Source organism: Eumetopias jubatus, unplaced genomic scaffold (genome assembly GCF_037043125.1).
Source record: "Eumetopias jubatus isolate StellerSeaLion01/CBP00866 unplaced genomic scaffold, mEumJub1_p1.0 scaffold_11, whole genome shotgun sequence".
Taxonomy (NCBI): Eukaryota; Metazoa; Chordata; class Mammalia; order Carnivora; family Otariidae; genus Eumetopias; species Eumetopias jubatus.
This window is the reverse complement of record NW_028274817.1, coordinates 120007185-120032747: the sequence shown is the minus strand read 5'-3', so window position 1 is coordinate 120032747 and position 25563 is coordinate 120007185. Positions and strand designations below refer to the sequence as shown.

The following is a 25563-nucleotide window of genomic DNA, read 5'->3' as shown; positions in this document are numbered from 1 at the left end:
TTGTTGTAAAGAGCTGGCAAACTTCTGGGCCTCTTAATGTGCAAAACCAGATCATGTCTAAGGGTTGTAATTCCGGTTATGTTTCTTTCATAAATAATCTATAAATTTTCCTGCAAACACAGGACAAATTTGAAGAAATTATTAAAGCATGTACTTAATACAAAAGACAGTAAAAGGGGAGAATCGCCTATGTTGAGTCCTATCCTAGTCGATGTTTCTGGACACTTTTTGGCGACATTTAATCACACTCTGGAAGCCTGTGCTTTCTCTGTCCCTGAAATGGTGGCCACGACCCTTTTATGCCCCAGAAAGCAGCTCCATGTGGCCAGGTGCTCATGGCGCCTGCTCTGTGCAGTCCAGATGGTCTGGGATGGGAAGGCCAGTTATAATGGTCAAGCACTTGTTCCACACTGTGAAGGTGGGGCACACAGGCTGCGAGAAGGTGATGTCGAAGGTGTAGAGGTGGATGGAGTTCAAAGCATCGTAGAAGGCGATGGAACCATTGTCATAGTCCAGCAGGATGCCGACGCGCCGGAGGTGGGGGGCTGGCTCGATGGGGGTTTCCTTGCTGTTGTGTCTCACCACCCAGTTATTGTGACAGCGGCACAGTGCCCAGGAAGCAGAGTTCTTCCCAATCCACTCATGCTTCGGGGCCGATTTGTAAGCAAGGCCGATGGCATACCTGCACAAACAGAACAGTGACAACAAAAACCATGAGGCGGGTTGCACACGGACGCTACCTCCTTCTCTGGTTTTCAGGGGTCACAAAAACGTGGTTTTCTGTTGTCCCTGCTCATTCTGCAGTTGAAAGCCTGGCAAAGACCCTGACGCCGGTGTTCCTTATACGCCTTCCTCCCAAACATACAGTCGGCAGACAGGGGCCATGGTACTTACTCGTATTCCTGTTTTTAGTTCAGACATTACAAGAGAATTTGAACTGGGTGTCTCGTTGCCTTTTGTTTGGTTTGGTTTTTTTTTTTTTTACACTCATCAAGACCCACACAAGGAATTCTCTAGACCAGCGCTGTCCCACAGAAGTTTCTGCAATGAGCGAAATGTTTTGCCTCCGTTCAGTATGGTAGCCATGAGCCACATGTGGCTACTGGGCATTTGAACTGTGGCTGCCAAGACTGCGGAACCAGACCTTAAATTTAGTTAATTTAAATTAAGTCAAATGATTTAAATTAACCGCATGTGGCCCAGGGCTACCACATTGGACAGCACAACCCTCGACTTCTCCTTCTGGCCTACTTTGAATTTTTCGACTGACCCCATGTCTGTCACTTTCCATGACTTCGAGTACACCTTGCCACAGGTAAGCGTGGAGAATGGTTTTCATTTCCGGGGCAAGTTCCTTGTCCTCTCCTAGCTGGGTTCCTGATCTACAGCACGGGGACAATGACAGCCTCCATCTCGGAGGGTGATTTTGAGGAGTAAAGGAAAGAATATGTGTAAAATCTGGGGCACAAGGCGTGGCAAGGAATCTCGGGTAACTGCTGTTTTATTGAAGTTGCCCAATGCCACATTACTAATAAGTACCAGAATCAGATCTTGAACCTAGGGTGACTCAAAAGGCCAGAAACTTAACACTCTCTAATCCCTTCCCTCACCAGAAAGTATGTGATTCATCACTGCCAAGAGCCCTTCTGGTTATATTTCCTACTACATTTTTAAAAATTCTGAATGTCTTTGAGCGATGGATATCCCGGTTATTGTAAATGTACTCTCGACTGCTCAAAAAAGTTAAGAATTCTTTCTACGATGATCCCAGGGTCCTGGGATCGAGCCCCGCATCGGGCTCCCCGCTCGGCGGGAAGCTGCTTCTCCCTCTCCCGCTCCCCCTGCTTGTGTTCCCTCTCTCGCTGTGTCTCTCTCTGTCAAATAAATAAATAAAATCTTAAAAAAAAAAAAAGAGAGAGAATTCTTTCTACGGTGTTTGAAACTCCTTAATCTCTTTTTACCCTGCTAAGGTATGCCTCCGTAACATTTGCAGTATTTCAGTGATTAAGATAAGCAAAACCCATCATTCTTAATAAAGAGTCAATGATTCAGAGCTCAACCTTTACTATGTTATAGCAGAAACCAGTCTAAGTGGATATTGACATATATGGTACCTTACCCAGTGCAGGGAGAAAAAAACTCCATTGGTCTTTGAGAAAACGGCATTCTTTTTTAAAAATAATCCCATGCTGGATTTAAAATACAATCACTTTAAGAGTGGTGTGTTAAAAAAAAAAAAAAAAAAAAAGGACTACAACACGCTATCACTGAATTAAAAAAGAGGATGGGATTATTGATCCTCAGCCAAGCCTAGTGTACCAGCCTGTCTGCCATCAACTTGGCCTGTCTCCTCCTTCTGGCCAATCCTGCTCTGCATCACAGGGAGAATCCTGGGGTTGCATTTCCCACATTCCTTTCCCAGCGGGAGTCTGGGTCAGGTCCTGACACTGTGACGGCTCTGCACAAGATCCAGAAGTTCTAAGAGGTGGGGAAACACTCTTTTCCAGCCGGCAGCCAGAGAGACACTTTGGAAAGGTTTTTGTTTTGAGAACTGGCCCCCGCGATGTTCTCTATGCCCCACAGACACACTATTTCCATTTTTCAGATACTGTGGAACGCGCATTTGCATCACAAAATAGCCAGGTCTACATTGTTTCCTTCTTGTTGCTACGCACCATTTTGATTTTGTATCAAAGGACTCTGGCGTTTATTTCCCATTTGAACCTTAACTGAACCCGCTCTGAAGTAGCTGTGGCAGGAAGGACTGACTTCATTTAGCAAATGGGAAAACACAGAGAAGGTTACAATTAGGAGCAGAATCCAGAATCTCGCCCCGTCCCCCTTGACTTCTGGCCCAGTCATCTTTGCGCGAACCCACGTTTAGTTAACACCATTTCATAAAACACCAAGTGCACATTAGCAGCATTAGAGAGTAAGAAAATAACTCCGCGCATAGTCCATTAAGCAAAGGAAAATACCATTATGTTATCATTAATCTGTAAAACTATGTACGTATTTCCACTGAGCTTGAAAGGTGCGGGCAGAAGGTAATGTTCCATTAAGTTACGCAGTGAGACTTGGAGAATTCAGAAAGTATAAAAATTATGTTTCTCAGAGCAATGCTAATATGCCCCATTGCAGGGATCATAACATACATGTTAACTGAAAGTCAGGACGATATTTCACGAGAAAATGGATGTGTCATTAGCTGGTGCAAATCAAGGCGCCACAAGCATTTGATCATATGGGTCACCCCTTCCCCTCTAACACCTCCCAGGAAATGTCAAACTACTTTCTATGCGAGACGTTTTCCGAAACTGACACAATCCGGCGTGTAAAGATCCAAAGTGTGGCAATTAATTTTAGAATTTTTCCCCCCTCCTGAGTTGGTTTTGACATCTGGAGGGTGTTTTCAAGGTAATACCGATCTGTGTTTATATAACTGAAGGGGTCTGGTGGAATTTCCCGCACCATTCATCAATGGGAATGAGATCATAATGATCGGGTATCATTTATCACAAATAATTATTAATGGGGCTGTAATTATTTAGACACTGGATTCTATCCCAGATTAATACTGCACGTTAATTAACTAGAAATGTTTGCTCCTTTGCACCTGCAAAAATTCATCGTATTTTCCTTTGGCCTTTTATCTTGCCCCCGTGCCGCTAAAAACTGCAAATGCCAGAGCTGAGTGGGGCGGAAGGATTTGCCCTCCATCCCCTGGCAGGATGTTGGAACAGGAAAAGGTTCTGGGCCAAGAGAGTTACAAGGATCACAACAGAAGAAAACCTCCTTGCTTGGCCAATACAGGTACCATTCTGGGGAAAAAGGAGACACCCAAGCTTATGATTTCACTTTTTAGATCTCAGCGGACTTGTATCAACACTGTCAGGGACTTAAGACACAAAGTGTTTTAGTATCCTTATCTCAAACCTAACACTGTCATGATACTCCTCGTTTCAGGTTATGCAGTTGGGACGTGTTTCTTTCTAAGCAAGGATTAAGCTATCGCTCACCAAGTTTACCGCTGTACGCCCCCGAAAGAGTAATTATAATGTTTCAAAAACAGAGCATGGTGCTTCAGAGCAGAGATCAGCCAACTGTAACCCACGGGCCGAATCTGGCCCTCTGCTGATTAAAGTTGTATTTGTGCAAGGCCACGCCCAGTCACAGACACATGGTCTGTGGCTGTTTTCCCACTGCCACCGGAGAGTTGAGTAGTCGGGATAAAAATCACCTGGCCTGCCAAGCCAGCAACACTGGCTCTCTAGCCCTTTCCAGAAAGGTCTGTGAAGCCTTGGGTCAGAGCCTGCGCCCTGACTGCAGCCTTCCTCACCCTGCCGCCTCCCAGTTTTGCCACCTTGTGCTAATGGGCGTGAGCCTCAGTCATGTCATCTGTAAAGGCGGATCCAACACCTACCTCTGGGGGGCTGTTAAGATGAATGAACGAGTTACCATCTGTAGGATGCTTAGACCAGTGCCTGGCACGTGGTTGGGCTAGATGAGGGCTGGTTAAATAAAAATAAAAGAGCAAAAGCGAACAGGTGTTTGTGAGCCAGCCAGCCGGAGAAGGGGTGCAGTTCGTGGCTGTGGAACAGACAAGGTCAGCTTTGTGAGGTTAACTAGGCAAGGTTAGTTCATTCCAATGTAGACACCGCATTGGAATGTTCTGGGCCTGACCAACAGCCTTGGGTTTAGAGAGCTCGCTGGGCTAACAGACCGTTTGAAAGGGTTCCCAGCCCATGGTCCCTGCCTCAGCCCCTCAGCTCGTGACTATTTCCAGTCGTCGGCCCAGTCTGGAGTCACAAAACATATGTATAAGGCCACAGAAATTCGTTCCCTTCAAATGATGAAGAGTAATGTTCTAGAGTAGGAATCGGCAAACATTTTTGGTAAAGGGCTGGAGAGTTACTATTTTCGGCTTTGTGGACCATAGGGTTCTATTTTAACTGCTCAGCTCTGCCGTGCGGCTCAAAGGCAGCCCAGCCACAGACAGACGATGTGGAAAAGAATGGGCATGGCTGTCTTCCTACAACACTTTATTTACAAAAACAGGCACAGGGCCAGGTCTGGCCCGCTGGTTGTCGTCGGCTGACTCGTGTTTTAAGGCACGAAAGAGCAGTGCTAGCATCCTAGCTCTGTTAGGGACCAGGACTCTATCAACTCAGCTGCAATTCTTGCTGTAAATAAAAAAGAAAAAAAAAAATGGAGGGACTTAAAACAAGCTGTTTTTCTTATTGGCTGAATGGAAGATTAGATGATTGTTTTGCAAACATTCACTCCCTCCTCTCGTCTCTGGGGGAGAGATATACTTCCCTAGACCACCGGCTTTGGCTTTGGCTTTGGCTTTGGCTTTGGCTTTGGCTACGTGACTGGCTTTGGTCCATGAGAAGTTAGTAGACAGTGATGGAAGCAGAGGCTTGAAATGTGCCTGCCTAGCTGTGGCTTGTGCTCTCGGGCTCCTTGAGAAAGACCTGACCCAGGGAGCCCTCCCGTCCGAAGAGGCTGAAGAGACACAAAGAACAGACCTAGATGCACCCTACAGCTGAAAGCAAAGCCCGGCCGAGATTAGCCTTGACAGTGAACCCACGCATGGGGGTGGTGAGCGAGCAATCCTAAATGATTACTGTTTGAAGCCACTGAGTCTCGGGGTGCTTATTATGCAGCATTATCGTCGCAACAACAGACTAAAAAAGCCTTTCTGCACAGTCTCCTTCAAGATGGGCCCTGGAATGGACTAACGCTCTGACAAAGTACAGAATGAGATGTGCCTTTTTATGGCTGGACGACAACAGGTATCATTGCCTACCATGTGCTCCCACTTATGACCACTTCCCAGTAATGCCGACCGCTATCAATGAACACATTTCCAGCTACGCCATAGCTCCCTTGGCTGGTGAAGCGCTCGGGCGTGTGGCTCTTTTTGGAGGATGACTCATCACGTTCTACTGTCAAGTTATCGTGGGACACCTTCAGCTTTCGGTGTGCAGACTTGGGGTCCAGTTTAAATGGCTGGCCTGGGAACAAGTTTACAAAACAAAGAGAGGAAGAAGAGGAGCGTTTATTTCAACATGACCAATAATGTCTTTGCAGAATCAGATTTTAAAAGCACAGTAAAATGGTGAATACGAACATGCCCCTGCCTTCATGAACTCCCAGCCTGTCAGTTCCGAGACAGGGATTGAGAGCAGCTGCGACTAATCATTCAACAGTAGCATGGGCGGGGGTCAGCCAGGGCACGTGGTAGAAGCTACCTTCGGGGGTCCCAGCTGGACACATGCAGCTCTGCTACATACTGGCTAAACAGCATTCCCAAGGGAAGGAGAAAACGAACACTTCGTTTTCAACCATTCCCATATTCGATCCAGCTTAAAATGTGGCTCATGCTCAGCAGACTTCAGACCAGAAGCCGAAGAAATCAAGACTGCAGATTTTGACCTAAAGGCTTTCCATTATTCTGAAACTGTTGCAAATTAAAATGATTCTCATGAGCTCAGAATGACTATAAAACTGTGCACTTTTCAGCCCACAACAAGGTCAGGGCAAAAAATGTGATCATAACACCTGGGTTTTCTACTCCTGAGTTTGTAAATATATATATCTCTACTCCTGAGTTTATATATATAAAATAAGGCCCTATTTCATTATTCACATTTGCGTTTTGAAGGTCGAACCATCAGAAAATCTTGGCAGAGTCACCCCTGAACATCTTGTCATAGCTGTTAGTTCTTTGAGAATGTAACGCTGGTCTGGAGGACTGCCTGTCATTCGACACCACATGGGTGTTAAGAGGCAGGAAGTGAGTTACGAGAGCATGCAAATACCACGATGCCCCAAGCCCCCGCCACGGCCACGGCCACGGCGCAGCTGGTAGGCCCGCCCTCAGGCAGCCAGCGGACAGAGTTCGGTACACTGGCCGGGGCAATGCACGATGCTGGCTGAGGCAGCGGCACGGAGAGCACGGGCCAACGAGTGTGATGTCACGTCCAGGTGGGCCGGAGGATTTCTAGCCGCCACCTGGATATGAACATGACACCGGCGCCTCTCAAATCTTTTCTTTTAGAACAGGGGCCGGCACGTCTTTCTCCTAAGAGGCCAGATAGATATTTTCAGCTCTGCTGTGGCAGCGTGGAAGCGGCCCGAGACGAGAGGGAAACGGATGGGTGTGGCTGTGTGTCAACAAAACTTTATTTATAAAAAGAGGCAGCCAGATTTGGCTGGTGGGCTGGATCGTCCGCTGACCCGTCTTAGATTTCTGTCCACATCACAGGAAAGCTTAAAGAGGGAGTTGGGAAAAAGCTTCAAGTGTGGATCAGGGCACGGACATTCTCAGAGGCTCTAAGAGCTATATTGGATTATGTGCAGAGTTTAAATTTCAGCTTGTCTTGTGAAACACCAATGTGCCCAGCAATGATCACGCCAGCAACTACGAGGGATAAAGTATGAACTAAGGCAAGAAGAGTATGAAGATCAGTTTTGCTTACAATATTTCAATTTTTAAAGGTGGAAGAGAGACTGCGTGTGAAAAGAAGTGGGACATTAATGGGCAGACCGGGGGCGGGGGTGTTCAGAAATGCAGCCATCACTGAAGAGGAGGGCCGTGCACTGCTGTCCTTCTCCCAGTGAGGAGCATCAGAATGGCACAGCCGTCAGAAAGACCGGCCTCATAATGAGGTGTGACGTACCCCATCTCGTCTCAACTCACACCCTCACCTACACACGCGTGGAGTACGATCATGTCAGCTTAGGTCAGACCCAACCCCAACCCCTGCATCCTCAGCAAATTCCACCTGTGCCTCAGATGTGTTTCTCAAATGCACCATCACCTACTCCGTCCGAGTTCAAGGCTTTTGCTTCAATGAGGACAAATTAGCTCAAGGACCAAGTTAATCATTTACTAAAGAATTCAATTCAATTTAATATTCTGCATGTAGGAGTTTGGCAAACTACAGCCTGCAGGCCAAATCCAGCATAGGGCCTGTGTTTGTCAATAAAGTTTTACTGAAACACGGCCATGCCCATTCATTTATGTGTAATCTATGGCTGCTTTTGCACTGCAGTGGCAGAGGTGAAGAAGAGTGGATGGTGACCAAGACCATCTGACACACATAGCCTCAAATATTCACTCTACGGCACGCTGCAGAAAAGTTTGCCGACTCCTCGTTTATAACTGTTCAAGAACTGCATGTCTAGAAATAGAAGATGACATTATCTGGCTACATGAAATGAATGCATTATCTGCAGTAAAACTGCAGTGATGAAGCACAAATCAGATGTCTCAAAGGCATATTCTACAGAATTAACCTCAGTGTATACATTTACTTACTTTTTTCCTACTTAATCTCTAAAAACATTTCCTTCTTTACCAGCAGAAACATTGAGAGGAGAAATTAGCTTAACGTCTAAGCGTATGTGTCTTAAACATGTATGTCTGGAGTAAAATAAAGTTATTTGGCCACTGAAATTGAAGATTTGGGTTAAGTGTGGGTTCTTCTGCAAAAGCAGTTAACTGTTCCCATTAACTAGAGGCAACTGCCTAACATGGTGCCATATTGACACACTCCCGGTTGCTTTCTCTTGGGAGGTCCTATGCAAAGAAATTCCATGTTATAGAACATATTTCTAGATCAAAAATAGTAAAGAAAAAGAGAGGATAAGAGAAAACACATGTGGGGCGCCTGGGCGGCTCAGTCGTTAAGTGTCTGCCTTCGGCTCAGGTCATGGTCCCAGGGTCCTGGGATCGAGCCCCGCATCGGGCTCCCTGCTCCGCGGGAAGCCTGCCTCTCCCTCTCTCACTCCCCCTGTTTGTATTCCCTCTCTCGCTGTGTCTCTCTCTGTCAAATAAATAAATAAAATATTAAAAAAAAAACACACATGTGGGCAGAGACAGCAAGGGAGACGACAGTGTTACAAGACACATATATGGGCCAGATCTTTCTCTGTTGTGTCCTGTGTAGTGTGGGATGTTTCCCATCATCCCTGGCCTCTAACCATTAGATACCAGTAGCATCCACCCCACTTATAACAACCAAAAATGTCTCCAGACATTGCTCAGTGTCCCTGGGGGCGGGGGCAGTAGGGAGGGCAGAACTGCTTCTGAGAACCACAGACATAGACAGATATGGGAAGTAAAGCAAAGAATTCCTGAAGAAAGAGTTATTAATTTGCTCTTCTGCTATGGAAAACAATTTGCCATTTGCAGAGCCCCAGCGACCTATCAGGCTTCATATATATATATCGATCTATCTATCTATCTAATCTGTTCTAATTCTCACAAGAACCCCTCCAGGATTATTTATTTGAAAAGCGAGCGGTCTGAAGTGCAGAGAAGTCGATGGACTCACAGCCCTTAAGGGGCAAGTGAGTTGTGGACCCCGGAGGTGTCTGATGCCAACTCCACCCCACCGCCCTGGCTCTTCACTTGCTTCTCGGGGCTGCTGGTGATGCCCGAGGCAGAGAAGGAAGAGAAAGGGGGACAGAGGCGGCCGAAAGGAGAGCAGAAGGGAGGCGGCAGCTCTGCTGAGCTCACGGCACTTACTGTTTGTCTTCAACTTCCCAGGCTCACTGCTGCGGCTGCCCGCCTGGTTGATGGCCTTGACGATGAAGATGTACTTGGTGCCACTCTGCAGACCATGGACCGTGTAGTGGTTCTGCTTGATGTTGGGCACAATCATCCAGCTATCGGCAGAGTTACACAGACCTGCAAAGCCAAGCAGACACGGTGCAGTGCTTTGTCACCTCTGCCATTTCCGAGGGAGCCCACTAATAAACTCGAGGGTGCAGTCTCCTGCCTACAGTAGGTGATCGGCCTGTAGTTATTATCAGATATTCCTACTGTGTGCTCTACATGGAGAAACCCATCAAAATGATTATATCGCAGCCTCTGTTCAGTAACCATACGAGCAGCCAAGCTGGTCCTGCCTGGCGTGTTGTGCGTGGTGCGTTGTGAGGCGCCATGGCAAGGAGAAGGAAGCAGCGAGTTACCACGGGTTCCACTCTCGGCACCCCCCCACCCCACGCTCAGGACCGTGACCATTAAATTGGAATCTCATCAATTCTGAGCCTCACAGCCGGTGAGAAGAGACCTGAATCACGTAGGAGAAGTTGCCTCCACGAATATAGATGTAGTAGATTGCTTTTGTGCCTCTAATTCTTCACCCTGCCCCAGACCCAGGCCTAAGTTGCTTTGCAGAGATGGGATGTATTCCCTTGTGACACGGCTTTGGATTTGGCCATGTGATTTGCTCGGGCCGATGGGATGAGGCTGAAGTGGCGGGGCGCAAGCTGCAAGAGTAGGCATTCCAAGGCCTCGAGAATTTCTGTCGACACCTTGGGCCTCTGCCATTGCCAAGGGGAGAACATTCCCCAGACAAGTCTTCTTGTCTCAGCAGGATGAGCGATACAGGGAACACCTCTACTGCCCCGCCCCTGTAGGAGTGAGGCCAGCAGAGACTGGCCCAACTTCTGAGCGGGGAGCTAAGAAAGCGATCATCAGGGTTGTTGGTGTTCCAGCATTAGCGTAGCCACAGTTAACCAACTCAGGAGGCATGTCCCTAGGAGAAGCCCGGAGCAGTGGCACCCACGGGCAGCCCAGGGCCCAGTGTAGCTCTTAGAAAAGCATGAACGGGGATTCGGACCAGCTGCATTCCCCCTCGCATGGCTGGTTTCAGAGTACAGTGGGGCCGCTGCTCGGGCTGCGTTCTGCAGGATGTGGGCTGGGGGGCAGGCTGAGGATTTACGATGCTTGGAAGAACGTGCAGGGAAAAGGAAGCCCGTTTTGTTTTGCAGCTTGCTGATGCTGAAAACATCTCTTTGGTATTGGGCCCAGCTCTCCTCTCTCCACCCATCAATCCCCACTCTAAAGAGAACCTTTTCCCAGCCCCCTGGTGACTAGCTGTCATGAAGTTTCCTGACTCTGGTGAATTTCCTTCACCAGTTCTTGGTAGAGGGCTGAGCCCCTCCACTTCCTGAGGGGCTCCAAGCCCCCCACCCTTTCCCTTTCAATGGATTTGCAAGTCAAAGAGTTAGTTCTTTTGATCTTGAGGCAACTTATACCTTACTGCAATCCCAAGAAGCAGTCCCTTAATCTTTCTTTGGTCTCACCTCTTTGAGAATCTAATAAAACATTTCTATAGAAGGAAAGTCACATGTGCAGAACCATACCAAGCCACAAATATTTGCATGGCATTCCAAGATATTCACAGCCCCGTGACATCTGTCTTTGAATCCTACTAAATACTTTCTCCAACTTTCGAGATAGACATTGTTCATGCTAGTCTCACAGTTGAGAAGAACCTTAGAAGTATTCTGTCAAGTATGAAACTGCACCTCGTACGATCAGTACCTGGGGTGCAGACCACTGAGTCATATACATATATAAACTCACAAGGTCAGATCTGACCCCGTGAGCTCTCTATCACCTCTTTTCATCTCCACCTGCGAACATTTCACCAGCAGCACCGCCAGATTTGATAAAACCAGCATAAAGCAAGAGAATGATGGGAGGCCCACAGAAGGGGTTGAATGTGTGTGTGAGCTCAACGGAGGCACCATTCACCCCCACTCCCACCCCACCCCCAATTTTCCCCCAACTCTTAGCCCTCTGTTCTCCCACTGATTCTCACTCGTGTAAGACCCAGGAAAACAACCCCAGTGGTTCAGTAACACGGGACTCTCCTTACCACATTTCCCTTTTGCTACTTTTTCACCTTACCTTTTCCTTGAATATGCTCAATGCTTCTGGATAGTGCCACAGCCAATCGGAGATTTAGATCCGACCAAAGAAGGATCATTTTGAACTCTGAGCTCTGGGCCCCAAGAAGCCTGTGACTCACTTTAGATATTTAATCGTGATCTTACAACAGTAATAAAACAAAAACAATGAGCTTTTCTATTGCCTAGGATAATCCTAGGCAATCCTAGACCTTTGTCAACAGCAGTCAAGCACGAACGAAAACAGTAATGGCATTCAGTAGAATCAAATGAGAATCCTATCAATGTCGCTGCATTTACACTGTTCCTGTTTAATTGCGTATGTTCCAGGAAAATGACTATTGTGGTCAAAGAAAGCAAATGTAAAAATGTTTCAATAAACTTTACATCACTGTACAACCGAAAAGCTGGGCTTCATGTGGTGGGGGAATGCTTTCAGCTACATCATCAAACAGATGTCTGAAATTGCTACGAACAGCAACTTGGCCTATAATCCAAAGCCTTAACCTAACAAAAAAGATTTAATGTTTTAGAACCCTTTTCCAAACAGAAAAGGGACACTGAGCATCCTGATTATTTTGAAGAGGTTGCTAATTTTTTTCCCTCGAATATTTAAAGAACAAAAATGTTTATGGAGTAGTAAAATTTGATTGGATGGCTTTACACTGGGACAACCTGCTCTCGTGAACGCTCACGCCATTTCTATGGCGGCTTACCTTTCTGTTATTATTATTGCCAGGATAGTAATTGAGAAGTTGATTAAAAATGCCAAGAAAGCAACATCGACCATTTTCTTCTACGGGCTGGAGTAAGGGGGGGTGCCTCCGAGCACACCGTTACTGCGTTGTTAGTGTTGGTCCTGGGCCAACACCACATAACGTCTTGCATACGGTGCCAAGTGCCAGACCTGTCTGCCTCGATACCCCACTGCGTCGGGGCCGTTGACCATGTTTTATGCATCTCTTTATGAAACACCCATGTAACCATCCTGCACTGAAACTTTCACTTTTCTCCAAACTCGTTTTCAATCATCTTTGAGGGTATTCCGACATCCACCTTCTCTAATTCAGCTTCGAGTATTAAAACAACAATGGAACTTGGGAGATAATTAGTTCATAATGAAACTTAATTGAGTTTTTCAATTTTATATATCTTGTTCTCATTCACAATGGGTCAGAAGCATCTCCCTACATAATGCTGCTCATTACAAGATCCTAATTACATTTGGGATTTCAGAGCCTTGTATAGCAACTGTCATCTTGCAGTAAAACATTAGGTATAAAACATTACGCAACACGGACACCCTTCAGAGAGGCGGCACGTGGCTTCAAACATCCTTTGTTTCTTCTACCAGATCGGACAGAAGTGAACATTCTTTTCTTTCTTCTCTGTAAAAATAGTATCTGTTTAATAACGCTCATGAATGTTTTCAAAATGACTAAAATTAATTAAATACAGATAACTACCTCGCCATGGAGACCTGGAGAAATGCATCTTTGGACTTTTGCTAATAATGAAAATAGGCTGCTGGGAAAAGGCCCCATTTAGGATTTTAAATGGTGCACTGGAAGTGGTTTCGGAAAAAACATGAGAAACGTTGTAAAATTAAATACATATCTACTTATTAATAAGCAATTCGTTAACATCTGTAGGCTTAAGTCTCTTAATAAAAATGCATAATAAAAAATTAATAGTGTCATTAATTTTGCATTTGAATATATGAATTTGATTAGGGAGAGCCTTTTAATAAGATTAAAAGCTTCACAGATATTATCTAATTCTCCTTCACTGAAGTCAGCTGTGGGCAATTAACTAGAATTTATTATGACGAGTGAAGGAACCATGACCTACAGGCAGTGCAAGACTCCTAGTGGCGCAAGGAGCTATGGCCAGTTTGGGGGCATTCTGTCTTCTAATTTTCGGTACAGTTTTACTATTAGCTCTTGTCGTTCAATGTAACAACAACCAAAAAGGATACTCCTCCAAATGTTAGGACAGATGGACAAACAACATTCAGGGAAGGCCTTGCACATGAAGATCGTGTAAAATGCCATCATGTAGATAATCCTGGCTAATTTCACGACTGATCTTTATCCCATGACCCAAAACATCAGCTTTTAAAAAAACGCAATGACGGGTGAGTGTGGCCATATTTTTGTAGGAATCATAACTTTGAATACCTCTGTGCTCACACTGTGGCAAGCACAGGGCTCAGACCTGTAATTTTATTATCTCAACCATGGGAAGGTAAAACATTACCTCTTCTTACAGATGAGGAAACAGATTCAGAGGTCGTTAAAGAATTTGCCCCAAATGATGGAGCCAGTGAGGTCCCCAGTTGGGATTCAAATCCAGGTCTCTCTCGGCCAGTAGAAATATATATAATAGTTAAGAAGAACTATTGCCTTTTTATCTACATTTATTCTTTCATTGTTACGATTTGATCCTGTAGGCCTCAGGACTTCACTCTACTGGTTTAATGGACGTCAAAGAGACAAAGAGCTCTCTGTACTAACAAGCTGATGAGAGGACCCCAGTTGGATGGGCACCTGCAGTTTCCCTGACTTCCATCGGTCCTGGGAGGAATGGCCTTTCTGACATCTGTCCACCAAATAAGCAAGGTCTGTCATCTTCATGAAGTCGATCCCCTTTATTTTCTTGTGGCAACTGCTTTCGGGGAACAAAACACTGTCTCTGGAATCGCCGAGCACAGAGCTCTGAATTCAGTGGTGTCGCTGCTGGTGGATGTCTGTAGGCATGCCCTTTTCTCGTCTATTGCACTTAGATGTCTTGTTTTGGTATTATTTTTCATGCCACCCACATGGAAGCCGAGTCAGTCCCAGAGAAACCCTAAGCTTCAGGCAACAGATCTCTTCTTTTCATTTGGGCGATGGAGGGAAGCACCGGGATCGAGTCAGGGTCCTAGAGCGTCTCGCCTTCTGGCTCCACGTCGGCGCTCCTCGCGTTTCCATACCCTTTGCCATGGAACCTCGCAGGCCCTCTGACTCTGGGCTCACCTGTGGGACTTGCTCTGGCCTCTGGCACATCAGCTAACGTGACAAAGACAGGGGCTTGTGAAGCACGTGTGCAAGTGGGCCTGTCCTTGCAGCCGCGTGCTGCGCTCACCAGGAGAACGTGCCTGCGTGGGACCGCAGCGGGGAGGCGTGCGGCAGCCGGCAGCCCCAGTCCGCAGCCTGATGACCATGACAGAGCCTCACCAAGGTCAGCCTGATTCCAGACACACAGGCAATACATGTTTATTGTTATATGCTACTTAAGTTCTGTGGTTGTTGGCCTATCAGCCAAAGCCAACTGATACAGGGCCTGCCAGGCCAGGCCAAAGCTCTACGTACTGTCCAAATGCCCACAAAACTTCGCTTCAAGGCACTTCAGGAAAGACATAACCATCTATGGTGGACACGCCCTGGGGTAGCCCCCATGATTCTCACTCCCTACCATTCACGACTTTGTGTAATTCGCCCTCCTTGAGTGTGGGCAAGACCCGTGACCTGCTTCTAACCAACAGAATATGGCAAAGGACAAAAGTCCTATCACCATTATCACGCCTTGGTGGTACATCATATGGCAAAGGTGAAGGGAGTCTGTAAATGTACTTAAGGTCCCTGACCAGTTGTTTCTGAGTTAATCAAAAGAGAGACTGTTCTGGGTGAAAAAAAGCAAGGTAAAGAACTGTGTTTGGCCTGCTACCTTTTGTGTCCCTAAGAAGCGTATTCCTAGGTGTGTGAGAGTGTGCACCCTTGGGTATTAACAGACTACCACAGGAGAGATGCGTGTGGAACGGAGTTGGTGCAGTGGGCAACTTTGGAACCAGGGTGGCTGCCATACTGAAAAACATCCAAGTGTCACTGTAGACATTTTATATATTATTACACAGTGTTTGTGCATTACTTACTAAAAAGAAAGATTTTTAGGGAAGTTAGTATTTCTTCATGATTTGTAGCGGGGCACGTAGAACTAGGGATGAGGAGCAATACCAGAAGAATCCAAAATCCTGAAAGGAGAGCAAAATGATGCCAAACCATTGATATACCAGTGCTGCTCCCGAAAGCACTTCAAATAGCTGAAGATAGTAAGGGTGCTTCCCGGGGGTATGGGCCAGAGGACAAGTCTTTCTGGAATTATCTTCTTGCCTTCTTTGGTGCTACTGCCATTGGTAGGTCCCGGCCATCTCTGCCTTCTCAAATCACTACGAACCTCCAAGTTCATGTCTCTGCTTTCCCACCGTCTCCCCGTCCTCACTCCGTTCTCCAGCCAGGCTCGAGTAGACGATGTCTCAGAAAATGCCTTGCCATTCTATGTCTCCACAGGTTTGCCCCCGAGGATGTGGCTGCCTGGCATTCCCTTAACTTGCTGATATGTACCCACCCTCTTTCAAAACTTAGTTAAACCATCATTTCCCCCCAAGACATTTTTGTTACACCCACCACGTCTGCCCTCTTGCTCCGGCAGCTGGCCATTTCGTGATTTTTTTTTCCCCCTTACACATTCCTGGAAAATGGGAAGATTCTTTTTTTTTTTTTAAAGATTTTATTTATTTATTTGAGAGAGAGAATGAGAGAGAGAGAGAGAACATGAGAGAGGGGAGGGTCAGAGGGAGAAGCAAACTCCCTGTTGAGCAGGGAGCCCGATGCGGGACTCGATCCCGGGACTCCAGGATCATGACCTGAGCCGAAGGCAGTCACTTAACCAACTGAGCCACCCAGGCACCCGAAAATGGGAAGATTCTAATAACAGCTTCCAAGGCAGGCCAATTAGAGAATGGAAGGTCAGAGGGTCGAGGAGGGAAGCCTGGTCCAGTTGTTGGTATGAGCCAGTGACACTTTAGTTACTCGGAGGCGGGGGTCTTCACATATCACTCTTTTAATTAATCCTAAATCTAATTTCTTTTTTAAGCATCACGTGCCTCAGAATTACTTGTGCTAGGAAAGAACAGTGCGGTTAGAGGAGAAGAGGTGTATATAATAAAAGCACATTCAGTCGATATGGGTTTATTCAAAACATTTCTTTGTTGAAAAGTGACTGGTCTTCTCTTCTATTCTACTTTGACATGTTCTATTTTAATTTGCTAAAGAAGTGTCAAACTTGCTCCCCTGAACAGCCACTTCTTCTGGTCCTTGCCCATTTACTCAACTCAATTTGAATAACTGTGGGGGTAGGGAGGAGAGATTCCTTTGTTATCACCTCTCTGGCCAGCAACTGGGGCTGAGATCATCAAATTGTCTCTGATACCAAATATCTCATGGGCTCGGGCCCCAGTTAGAGAAGGGCCTCTCTATGTTTCAAGTCAGGTCTGAAATTCTTCCCGGGTGGGGGCCAATGACTAACATCTCAAATGACAGGCCTGCTCTCCTCCAAATGGGACGCGGTATTTGGCATTGCTTGGCTATCCATTTTATTAAATTCTTTTTTTACACTGTGAAATAACACTCAGAAAAGTAGTTAATATTAAATGTATGAGGGAGAGGAGCAAGATGGCGGAGTAGGAGAGCTGGATTTCGTCTGGTCTCAGGAATTCAGCTGAATAGGGATCAAACCATTCTGAACACCTACGAACTCAACAGGAGATCGAAGAGGAGAGTAGCAACAACTCTCTGAACAGAGAAGCGACCACTTTCTGGAAGGTAGGACGTGCGGAGAAGTGAATCCGAGGCGATATTCGGGAGGATAGACGGCGGGGGAGGGGGCCTCCGTCGGCCGCTTCTGGCAAGTGCTAGAGCCGCGGAGCACAAAATCGGACCTTTTAGAAGTCGGCTCCGCGGAGGGACGTTGCTCCAGTGGCTAAGCGGGGGGTGGAACCCTCGCGGGACAGTGTGGTCTCAGGACCCTCGGGGTCACAGAAAGACTGGGGGTGCCTGAGTGCGCCAGAGCTCCCGGGTATCGGAGCGGGGAAGCCGGCTGCAGAGACGGAGCCGAGGCGCGGGCTCTCAGCTCGGGGTGGCCATAAACTGTGATCCGCGGCCCAGTCGGGCCACTGCTCCCCCAGCAGGGACCCAACAAGCGGCAGAGCCGGGGAGACTCCCCTTCCTTCCCCGGGAGGAGCGGCGCAGGAGCGCACCGCAGGGATCTGCTGGGTTTGGAGACTCCACACGGGGTCGGGTGCCAGAGATAGAAACGCTCGGTCACAGGCCGGGTGAGCACGGAGTGCGGCCGGAGACCGGGGACACGGGAGTGACTGCTTTTCTCTGGGGGCGCACTGAGGAGCGGGGCCCCGAGTTCTCGGCTCCTCCGGGTGGAGATTGGGAGGCCACCATTTTCGCCCTGGTCCTCCAGAGCTGTACCGAGAGCTTGCAGGGAACAAAAGCTCCTGAGAGCAAACCCGAGCAGCTTGCTTAGCCCGGACCGACAAGGGCGGGGCAATTCCGCCTCCGGCAAAGACATTCGGGAGCCACGGCAACAGGCCCCTCCCCCAGAAAGTCAGCCGGAACAGCCAGCAAGCCAAGACCAAGTTTACCGATCAAGGAGAACGGGAGAACTCCAGCGCTAGGGGAATACTGCACATAGAATTCATGGCTTTTTTTTACCATGATTCATTAGTCTTTCAAAGTTAATTTTTTTAGCTGTTTTTTTTTAATTTTTTTTTTCCCTTTTTCAACCAACATCTTATCAATCCCTTTTTAAAAAAACATTTTTTATTTTTCATTTTTAGAGTCATATTTTATCCCTTCACAGTAGTTACCCTTATTTTTGGCATATATATATATATATATATATATATATATAAGTTGTTCTCTCCTTAAAATTTTGAGATACAGTTTCTTCTAACAGATCAAAATATACCCTAAATCACTAGTGTATGGCTTTGTTCTAGTCTCCTGCCTGATCACATTCTCTCCCTTTTTTTTTTTAAATCTTCTTCTTTCTTTTTTCAAACAACTTCTTATCATATCAATTCCTTTTATAAAATCTTTTATAATTTTCATCTTTACAGTCATCTTCCATCCCTTCATTGTATCAACCCTTATTTTGTACATATATAAGTCTTTCTTCCTTTAAAATTTTAGGAGGCACTTTTTTCTAACAGACCAAAATATGCCCAAAATCTAGTGTGTGGCACTGATCTATGCACTAGCCTGATCATATTTGATCATATTCGGTTTTTTTTGTATTGTTCTGTTTTTGTTTTTCATCTTTTTCTTTTTTTTTTTCTTTCTTTTCTCTTTCTTTTTTCTTTCTTTTCCCCTGGTTTCAGGTCTTTTCTGATTTGTATGGAGTATATTTGCTGGGGACGTGGTTAACCTGTTAGCATTTTGTTCTCTCATTCATCTGTTCTCCTCTGAACAAAATGACAAGACGAAAAAAATCACCTCAGCAAAAAGAACGAGAGATAGTACCGTCAGCCAGGGACCTACTCAATACGGACATTAGTACGATGTCGGACCTAGAGTTCAGAATCATGACTTTAAAGATACTAGCTGGGCTTGAAAAAAGCGTGGAAGTTATTAGAGAAACCCTTTCTGGAGAAATAAAAGAACTAAAATCTAACCAAGTAGAAATCAAAAAGGCTATTAACGAGGTGCCATCAAAAATGGGGGCACTAACTGCTAGGATAAATGAGGCAGAAGACAGAAACAGCGATATAGAAGACCAAATGATGGAAAATAAAGAGGCTGAGAAAAAGAGAGAGAAACAACCACAGGACCACGAGGGCAGAATTCGAGAGATAAGCGATACGGTAAGACTAAACAACATTAGAATAATTGGGATCCCAGAAGAAGAAGAAAGAGAGAGGGGGGCAGAAGGTATATTGGAGCAAATAATAGCAGAGAACTTCCCTAATGTGAGGAAGGAAACAGGCATCAAAATCCAGGAGGCACAGAGAACCCCTCTCAAAATCAATAAAAATAGGTCAACACCCCGACATCTAATAGTAAAACTTATGAGTCTCAGAGACAAAGAGAAAATCCTGAAAGCAGCTCGGGAGAAGAGATATGTAACCTACAATGGTAGAAACATTAGATTGGCAACAGACCTATCCACAGAGACCTGGCAGGCCAGAAAGGACTGGCATGATATCTTCAGAGCACTAAACGAGAAAAATATGCAGCCAAGAATACTATATCCAGCTGGGCTCCCATTGAAAATCGAAGGAGAGATAAAAGGCTTCCAGGACAAACAAAAACTAAAGGAATTTGCAAACACGAAACCAGCCCTCCAAGAAATATTGAAAGGGGTCCTCTAAGCAAAGAGAGAGACAAAAAGCAGCACAGATCAGAAAGGAACAGAGACAATATACAGTAACAGTCACCTTACAGGCAATACAATGGCACTAAATTCATACCTTTCAATAGTTACCCTGAATGTAAATGGGCTCAGTGCCCCAATCAAAAGACACAGGCTATCAGATTGGATTAAAAAACAAGACCCATCGATATGCTGTCTGCAAGAGACTCATTTTAGACCCAAAGACACCCCCAGATTGAAAGTGAGGGGGTGGAAAACCATTTACCATGCTAATGGACACCAAAAGAAAGCTGGGGTGGCAATCCTTCTATCAGACAAATTAGATTTTAAACGAAAGACTGTAATAAGAGATGAGGAAGGACACTATATCCTACTTAAAGGGTCTATCCAACAAGAAGACCTAACAGTTGTAAATATCTATGCCCCGAACATGGGAGCAGCCAATTATATAAGGCAATTAATAACAAAAGCGAAGAAACACACTGACAGCAATACAATAATAGTGGGGGACTTTAACACCCCCCTGACTGAAATGGACAGATCATCTAAGCAAAAGATCAACAAGGAAATAAAGACTTTAAATGACACACTGGACCAAATGGACTTCACAGACATATTCAGAACATTCCATCCCAAAGCAGCGGAATACACATTCTTCTCTAGAGCCCATGGAACATTCTCCAGAATTGATCACATCCTAGGTCACAAACCAGGTCTCAACCGGTACCAAAAGATTGGGATCATTCCCTGCATATTTTCAGACCACAGTGCTTTGAAACTAGAACTCAATCACAAGAGGAAAGTCGGAAAGAACTCAAATACATGGAGGCTACAGAGCATCCTACTAAGGAATGAATGGGTCAACCGGGAAATTAAAGAAGAATTTAAAAAATTCATGGAAACCAATGAAAATGAAAACACAACTGTTCAAAATCTCTGGGATACAGCAAAGGCAGTCCTGAGAGGAAAGTATATAGCAATACAAGCCTTTCTCAAGAAACAAGAAAGGTCTCAAATACACAACCTAACCCTACACCTAAAGGAGCTGGAGAAAGAACAGCAAATAAAGCCTAAACCCAGCAGGAGAAGAGAAATCATAAAGATCAGAGCAGAAATCAATGAACTAGAAACCAAAAGAACAGTAGAACAGATCAACGAAACTAGGAGCTGGTTCTTTGAAAGAATTAACAAGATTGATAAACCCCTGGCCAGACTGATCAAAAAGAAAAGAGAAATGACCCAAATCAACAAAATCATGAATGAGAGAGGAGAGATCACAACCGATCCCAAAGAAATACAAACAATTATAAGAACATATTATGAGCAACTCTATGCCAGCAAAGTAGATAACCTGGAAGAAATGGGTGCATTCCTAGAGATGTATCAACTGCCAAAACTGAACCAGGAAGAAATAGAAAACCTGAACAGACCGATAACCACTAAGGAAATTGAAGCAGTCATCAGAAATCTCCCAAGAAACAAAAGCCCAGGGCCAGATGGCTTCCCAAGGGAATTCTAGCAGACATTTAAAGAAGAATTAATACCTATTCTCCTGAAACTGTTCCAAAAAATAGAAATGGAAGGAAAACTTCCAAACTCATTTTATGAGGCCACCATTGATCCCATAACCAGACAAAGACCCCAACAAAAAGGAGAACTACAGACCAATATCCTTGATGAACATGGATGCAAAAATTCTCACCAAAATACTAGCCAATAGGGTCCAACAGTACATTAAAAGGATTATTCACCATGACCAAGTGGGATTTATCCCTGGGCTGCAAGGCTGGTTCAACATGCGCAAATCAATCAACGTGATACATTAACAAAAGAAAGAACAAGAATCATATGATCCTCTCAATAGATGCAGAAAAAGCATTTGACGAAGTACAGCATCCTTTCTTGATCAAAACTCTTCAGAGTATAGGGACAGAGGGTACATACCTCAATATCATAAAAGCCATCTACAGAAAAACCTACAGCGAATATCATTCTCAATGGGGAAAAGCTGAGAGCTTTTCCCCTAAGGTCAGGAACGCGGCAGGGATGTCCACTCTCAGCACTGCTATTCAACATAGTATTAGAAGTCCTAGCCACAGCAATCAGACAACAAAAAGAAATCAAAGGCATCCAAATCGGCAAAGAGGAAGTCAAACTCTCACTCTTTGCAGATGATATGATACTGTATGTGGAAAACCCAAAAGACGCCACCCCAAAACTGCTAGAACTCATACAGGAATTCAGTCAAGTAGCAGGCTATAAAATCAATGCACAGAAATCAGTGGCATTCCTATACACCAACAACAAGACAGAAGAGAGGCAAATCAAGGAGTCGATCCCATTTACAACTGCACCCAAAACCATAAGATACCTAGGAATAAATTTAACCAAAGAGGCAAAGGATCTGTACTCAGAAAACTATAAAATACTCATGAAAGAAATTGAAGACGACACAAAGAAATGGAAAAACGTTCCATGCTCATGGATTGGAAGAACAAACATTGTGAAGATGTCAGTGCTACCTAGAGCAATCTACACATTCAATGCAATCCCCATCAAAATACCATCCACTTTTTTCAAAGAAATGGAACAGATAATCCTAAAATTTGTATGGAACCAGAAGAGACCCCGAAGAGCCAGAGGAATCCTGAAAAAGAAAAGCAAAGCTGGTGGCATCACAATTCCGGACTTCCAGCTCTATTACAAAGCTGTCATCCTCAAGACAGTATGGTACTGGCACAAAAACAGACACATAGATCAATGGAACAGAATCGAGAGCCCAGAAATGGACCCTCAACTCTATGGTCAACTCATCTTTGACAAAGCAGGCAAGAATGTCCAATGGAAAAAAGACAGTCTCTTCAACAAATGGTGTTGGGAAAATTGGAGAGCCACATGCAGAAGAATGAAACTGGATCATTTCCTTACACCACACACAAAAATAGACTCCAAGTGGTTGAAAGACCTAAACGTGAGACAGGAGTCCATCAAAATCCTAAAAGAGAACACAGGCAGCAACCTCTTCGACTTCAGCCGCAGCAACTTCTTCCTAGAAACATCACCAAAGGCAAGGGAAGCAAGGGCAAAAATGAACTAACTATTGGAATTTCATCAAGATCAAAAGCTTTTGCACAGCCAAAGAAACAGTCCACAAAACCAAAAGACAACCGACAGAATGGGAGAAAATATTTGCAAATGACATATCAGATAAAGGGCTAGTATCCAAAATCTATAAAGAACTTATCAAACTCAACACCCAAAGAACAAATAATCCAATCAAGAAATGGGCAGAAGACATGAACAGACATTTTTCCAAAGAAGACATCCAAATGGCCAACAGACACACGAAAAAGTGCTCAGCATCGCTCGGCATCAGGGAAATCCAAATCAAAACGTCAATGAGATACCACCTCACACCAGTCAGAACGGCTAAAATTAACAAGTCAGGAAACGACAGATGTTGGCGGGGATGCGGAGAAAGGGGAACCCTCCTACACTGTCGGTGGGAATGCAAGCTGGTGCAGCCACTCTGGAAAACAGTATGGAGGTTCCTCAAACAGTTGAAAATAGAGCTACCATACGATCCAGCAATTGCACTACTGGGTATTTACCCCAAAGATACAAATGTAGGGATCCGAAGGGGTACGTGCACCCCAATGTTTATAGCAGCAATGTCCACAATAGCCAAACTGTGGAAAGAGCCAAGATGTCCATCGACAGACGAATGGATAAAGAAGACGTGGTATATATACACAATGGAATATTATGCAGCCATCAAAAGGAATGAGATCTTGCCATTTGCAAGCACGTGGATAGAACTGGAGGGTGTTATGCTGAGTGAAATAAGTCAATCAGAGAAAGACATGTATCCTATGACCTCACTGATATGAGGAATTCTTAATCTCAGGAAACAAACTGAGGGTTGCTGGAGTGGTGGGGGGTGGGAGGGATGGGGTGGCTGGGTGATAGACATTGGGGAGGGTATGTGCTATGGTGAGCACTGTGAATTGTGCAAGACTGTTGAATCACAGATCTGTACTTCTGAAACAAATAATGCAAGATATGTTAAGAAAAAAGAAAAAGAAGAAGATAGCAGGAGGGGAAGAATGAAGGCGAGTAAGTCGGAGGGGGAGACGAACCACGAGAGACGATGGACTCTGAAAAACAAACTGAGGGTTCTAGAGGGGAGGGGGTAGGGGGATGGGTTAGCCTGGTGATGGGTATTAAGGAGGGCACGTTCTGCGTGGAGCACTGGGTGTTATGCACAAACAATGAATCATGGAACACTACATCAAGAACTAATGATGTAATGTATGGTGATTAACATAACAATAAAAAATTTTAAAAAAAATTAAAAAAATATTAAATGTATGCTATAATGACTAAACCATGTACCTCCCACCCAGAAAGTAGTTAACCCCATGACCCCCCCAGGTGTTGCTTCCCAATGGTGCCACTCCCTTCCCATCCCGGAAGCAACCATCATCTTCGCTTTTATTTGTAGTTTTTACACCTATGTATGCATCTCTAAACAAAACAGTTTCTTTTTTTAAGATTTACCTATTTGAGAGAGAGAGAGCACACATGTGCATGTGCGAGTGGGCGGGGAGGGGCAGAGGAAGAAAAAATCTGAAGCAGACTCTCCGCTCAGAGTGGAGCTCGATGCAGGGCTCTATCATGACCTGAGCCGAAATCAAGAGTCGGACACTTAACCGACTGAGCCACCCAGGTGCCCCACAAAATAGTTTTCTTTTTTATCTTTAAATTATGACTGTATAAACAGATTCATGCATGTATTCTTTTGTTTCCTGCTTCTTTCTCTTAACCATATGTTTGTAAGACTCATCCATGTGGTTTGCTAGAGATGACTAATGTTCACCACTCTTTGGCTCGCTATTTTTGCTAGTATAGTACAAGTGAATGCTATCATCTTCTTGGTTAGGAAATGCAGCCAATACAGCGTATTCCTTCCTTCCTCGTCTTCCCTTGACGCTTCAATTTAGAAATGCGATCTAACTGAAAAGAGTCACCAAACAGAGGAATCGATACGGGGTGCAATACTCACTAACAACGTTGGCTTGTCCGGTGAATATGGTGTACTGGAGCTCATAGGAAACCACACTGAACTCATCATCGGAGGTCCAATGAACGGTGATGGTGTCATAGGAAGCGGTGCAGAGCTCTTCTCTAATCGTGGGAGGGTTGGGAGCTGTGGGGATCAAGAATGCTCATCAGCGAAGAGGCAGGCACCTCCGGGACACAGTTCAGAGGAGATGTGTGACAGTCATAGCAGGCCTTTCTACACAGGTCCATCAGGACCACTATCCATCCCAGAGGTGGTGACCCCAACCCAAAGAATGAACGTTTGGTTGGCTGGTTGCTGCTGTGATTGTTAACAGGTAGCGTGACTTAGCCAGCCAGTAGGGACTTATCTCTATTTCACATGAAAGTACGTTTAGGAGGTTAAGCAAATAATACTCTTATCCATGAAAAAAAAATATTAAACAAAAAACAAACAAGATGAACTTCTGTGATTTCATCCACACTGGGGAGATGGCAAACTTTTCCACACTGGGGAGATGGCAAAAGTCTAGGTGGTAAATATTTTAGGGTCTGAGGGCCATATGGTCTCTGTTGTACCTACTC

The 25563-nt window shown here is 45.2% G+C and overlaps 1 protein-coding gene across 3 annotated transcripts in view; it reads right to left on the bottom strand.

Moving 5' to 3' along the window:
* Positions 1-333: 333 nt before the first annotated feature.
* Positions 334-25563, bottom strand: part of MID1 (midline 1) — a 106955-nt gene continuing 81725 nt past the window's right edge. For 2 of the 3 annotated variants that reach the window (XM_028115059.2, XM_028115060.2), the window contains exons 6-9: positions 24983-25126; positions 9542-9703; positions 5813-6020; positions 334-682 (exon numbers count right to left, since the gene is read on the bottom strand). In XM_028115059.2, the coding sequence (XP_027970860.1) occupies positions 334-682; positions 5813-6020; positions 9542-9703; positions 24983-25126 (863 nt within the window). Of the gene's footprint in view, positions 683-5812; positions 6021-9541; positions 9733-12586; positions 12597-24982; positions 25127-25563 lie in introns of all 3 variants that reach the window. The other variant, XM_088028519.1, reaches the window with a different exon arrangement.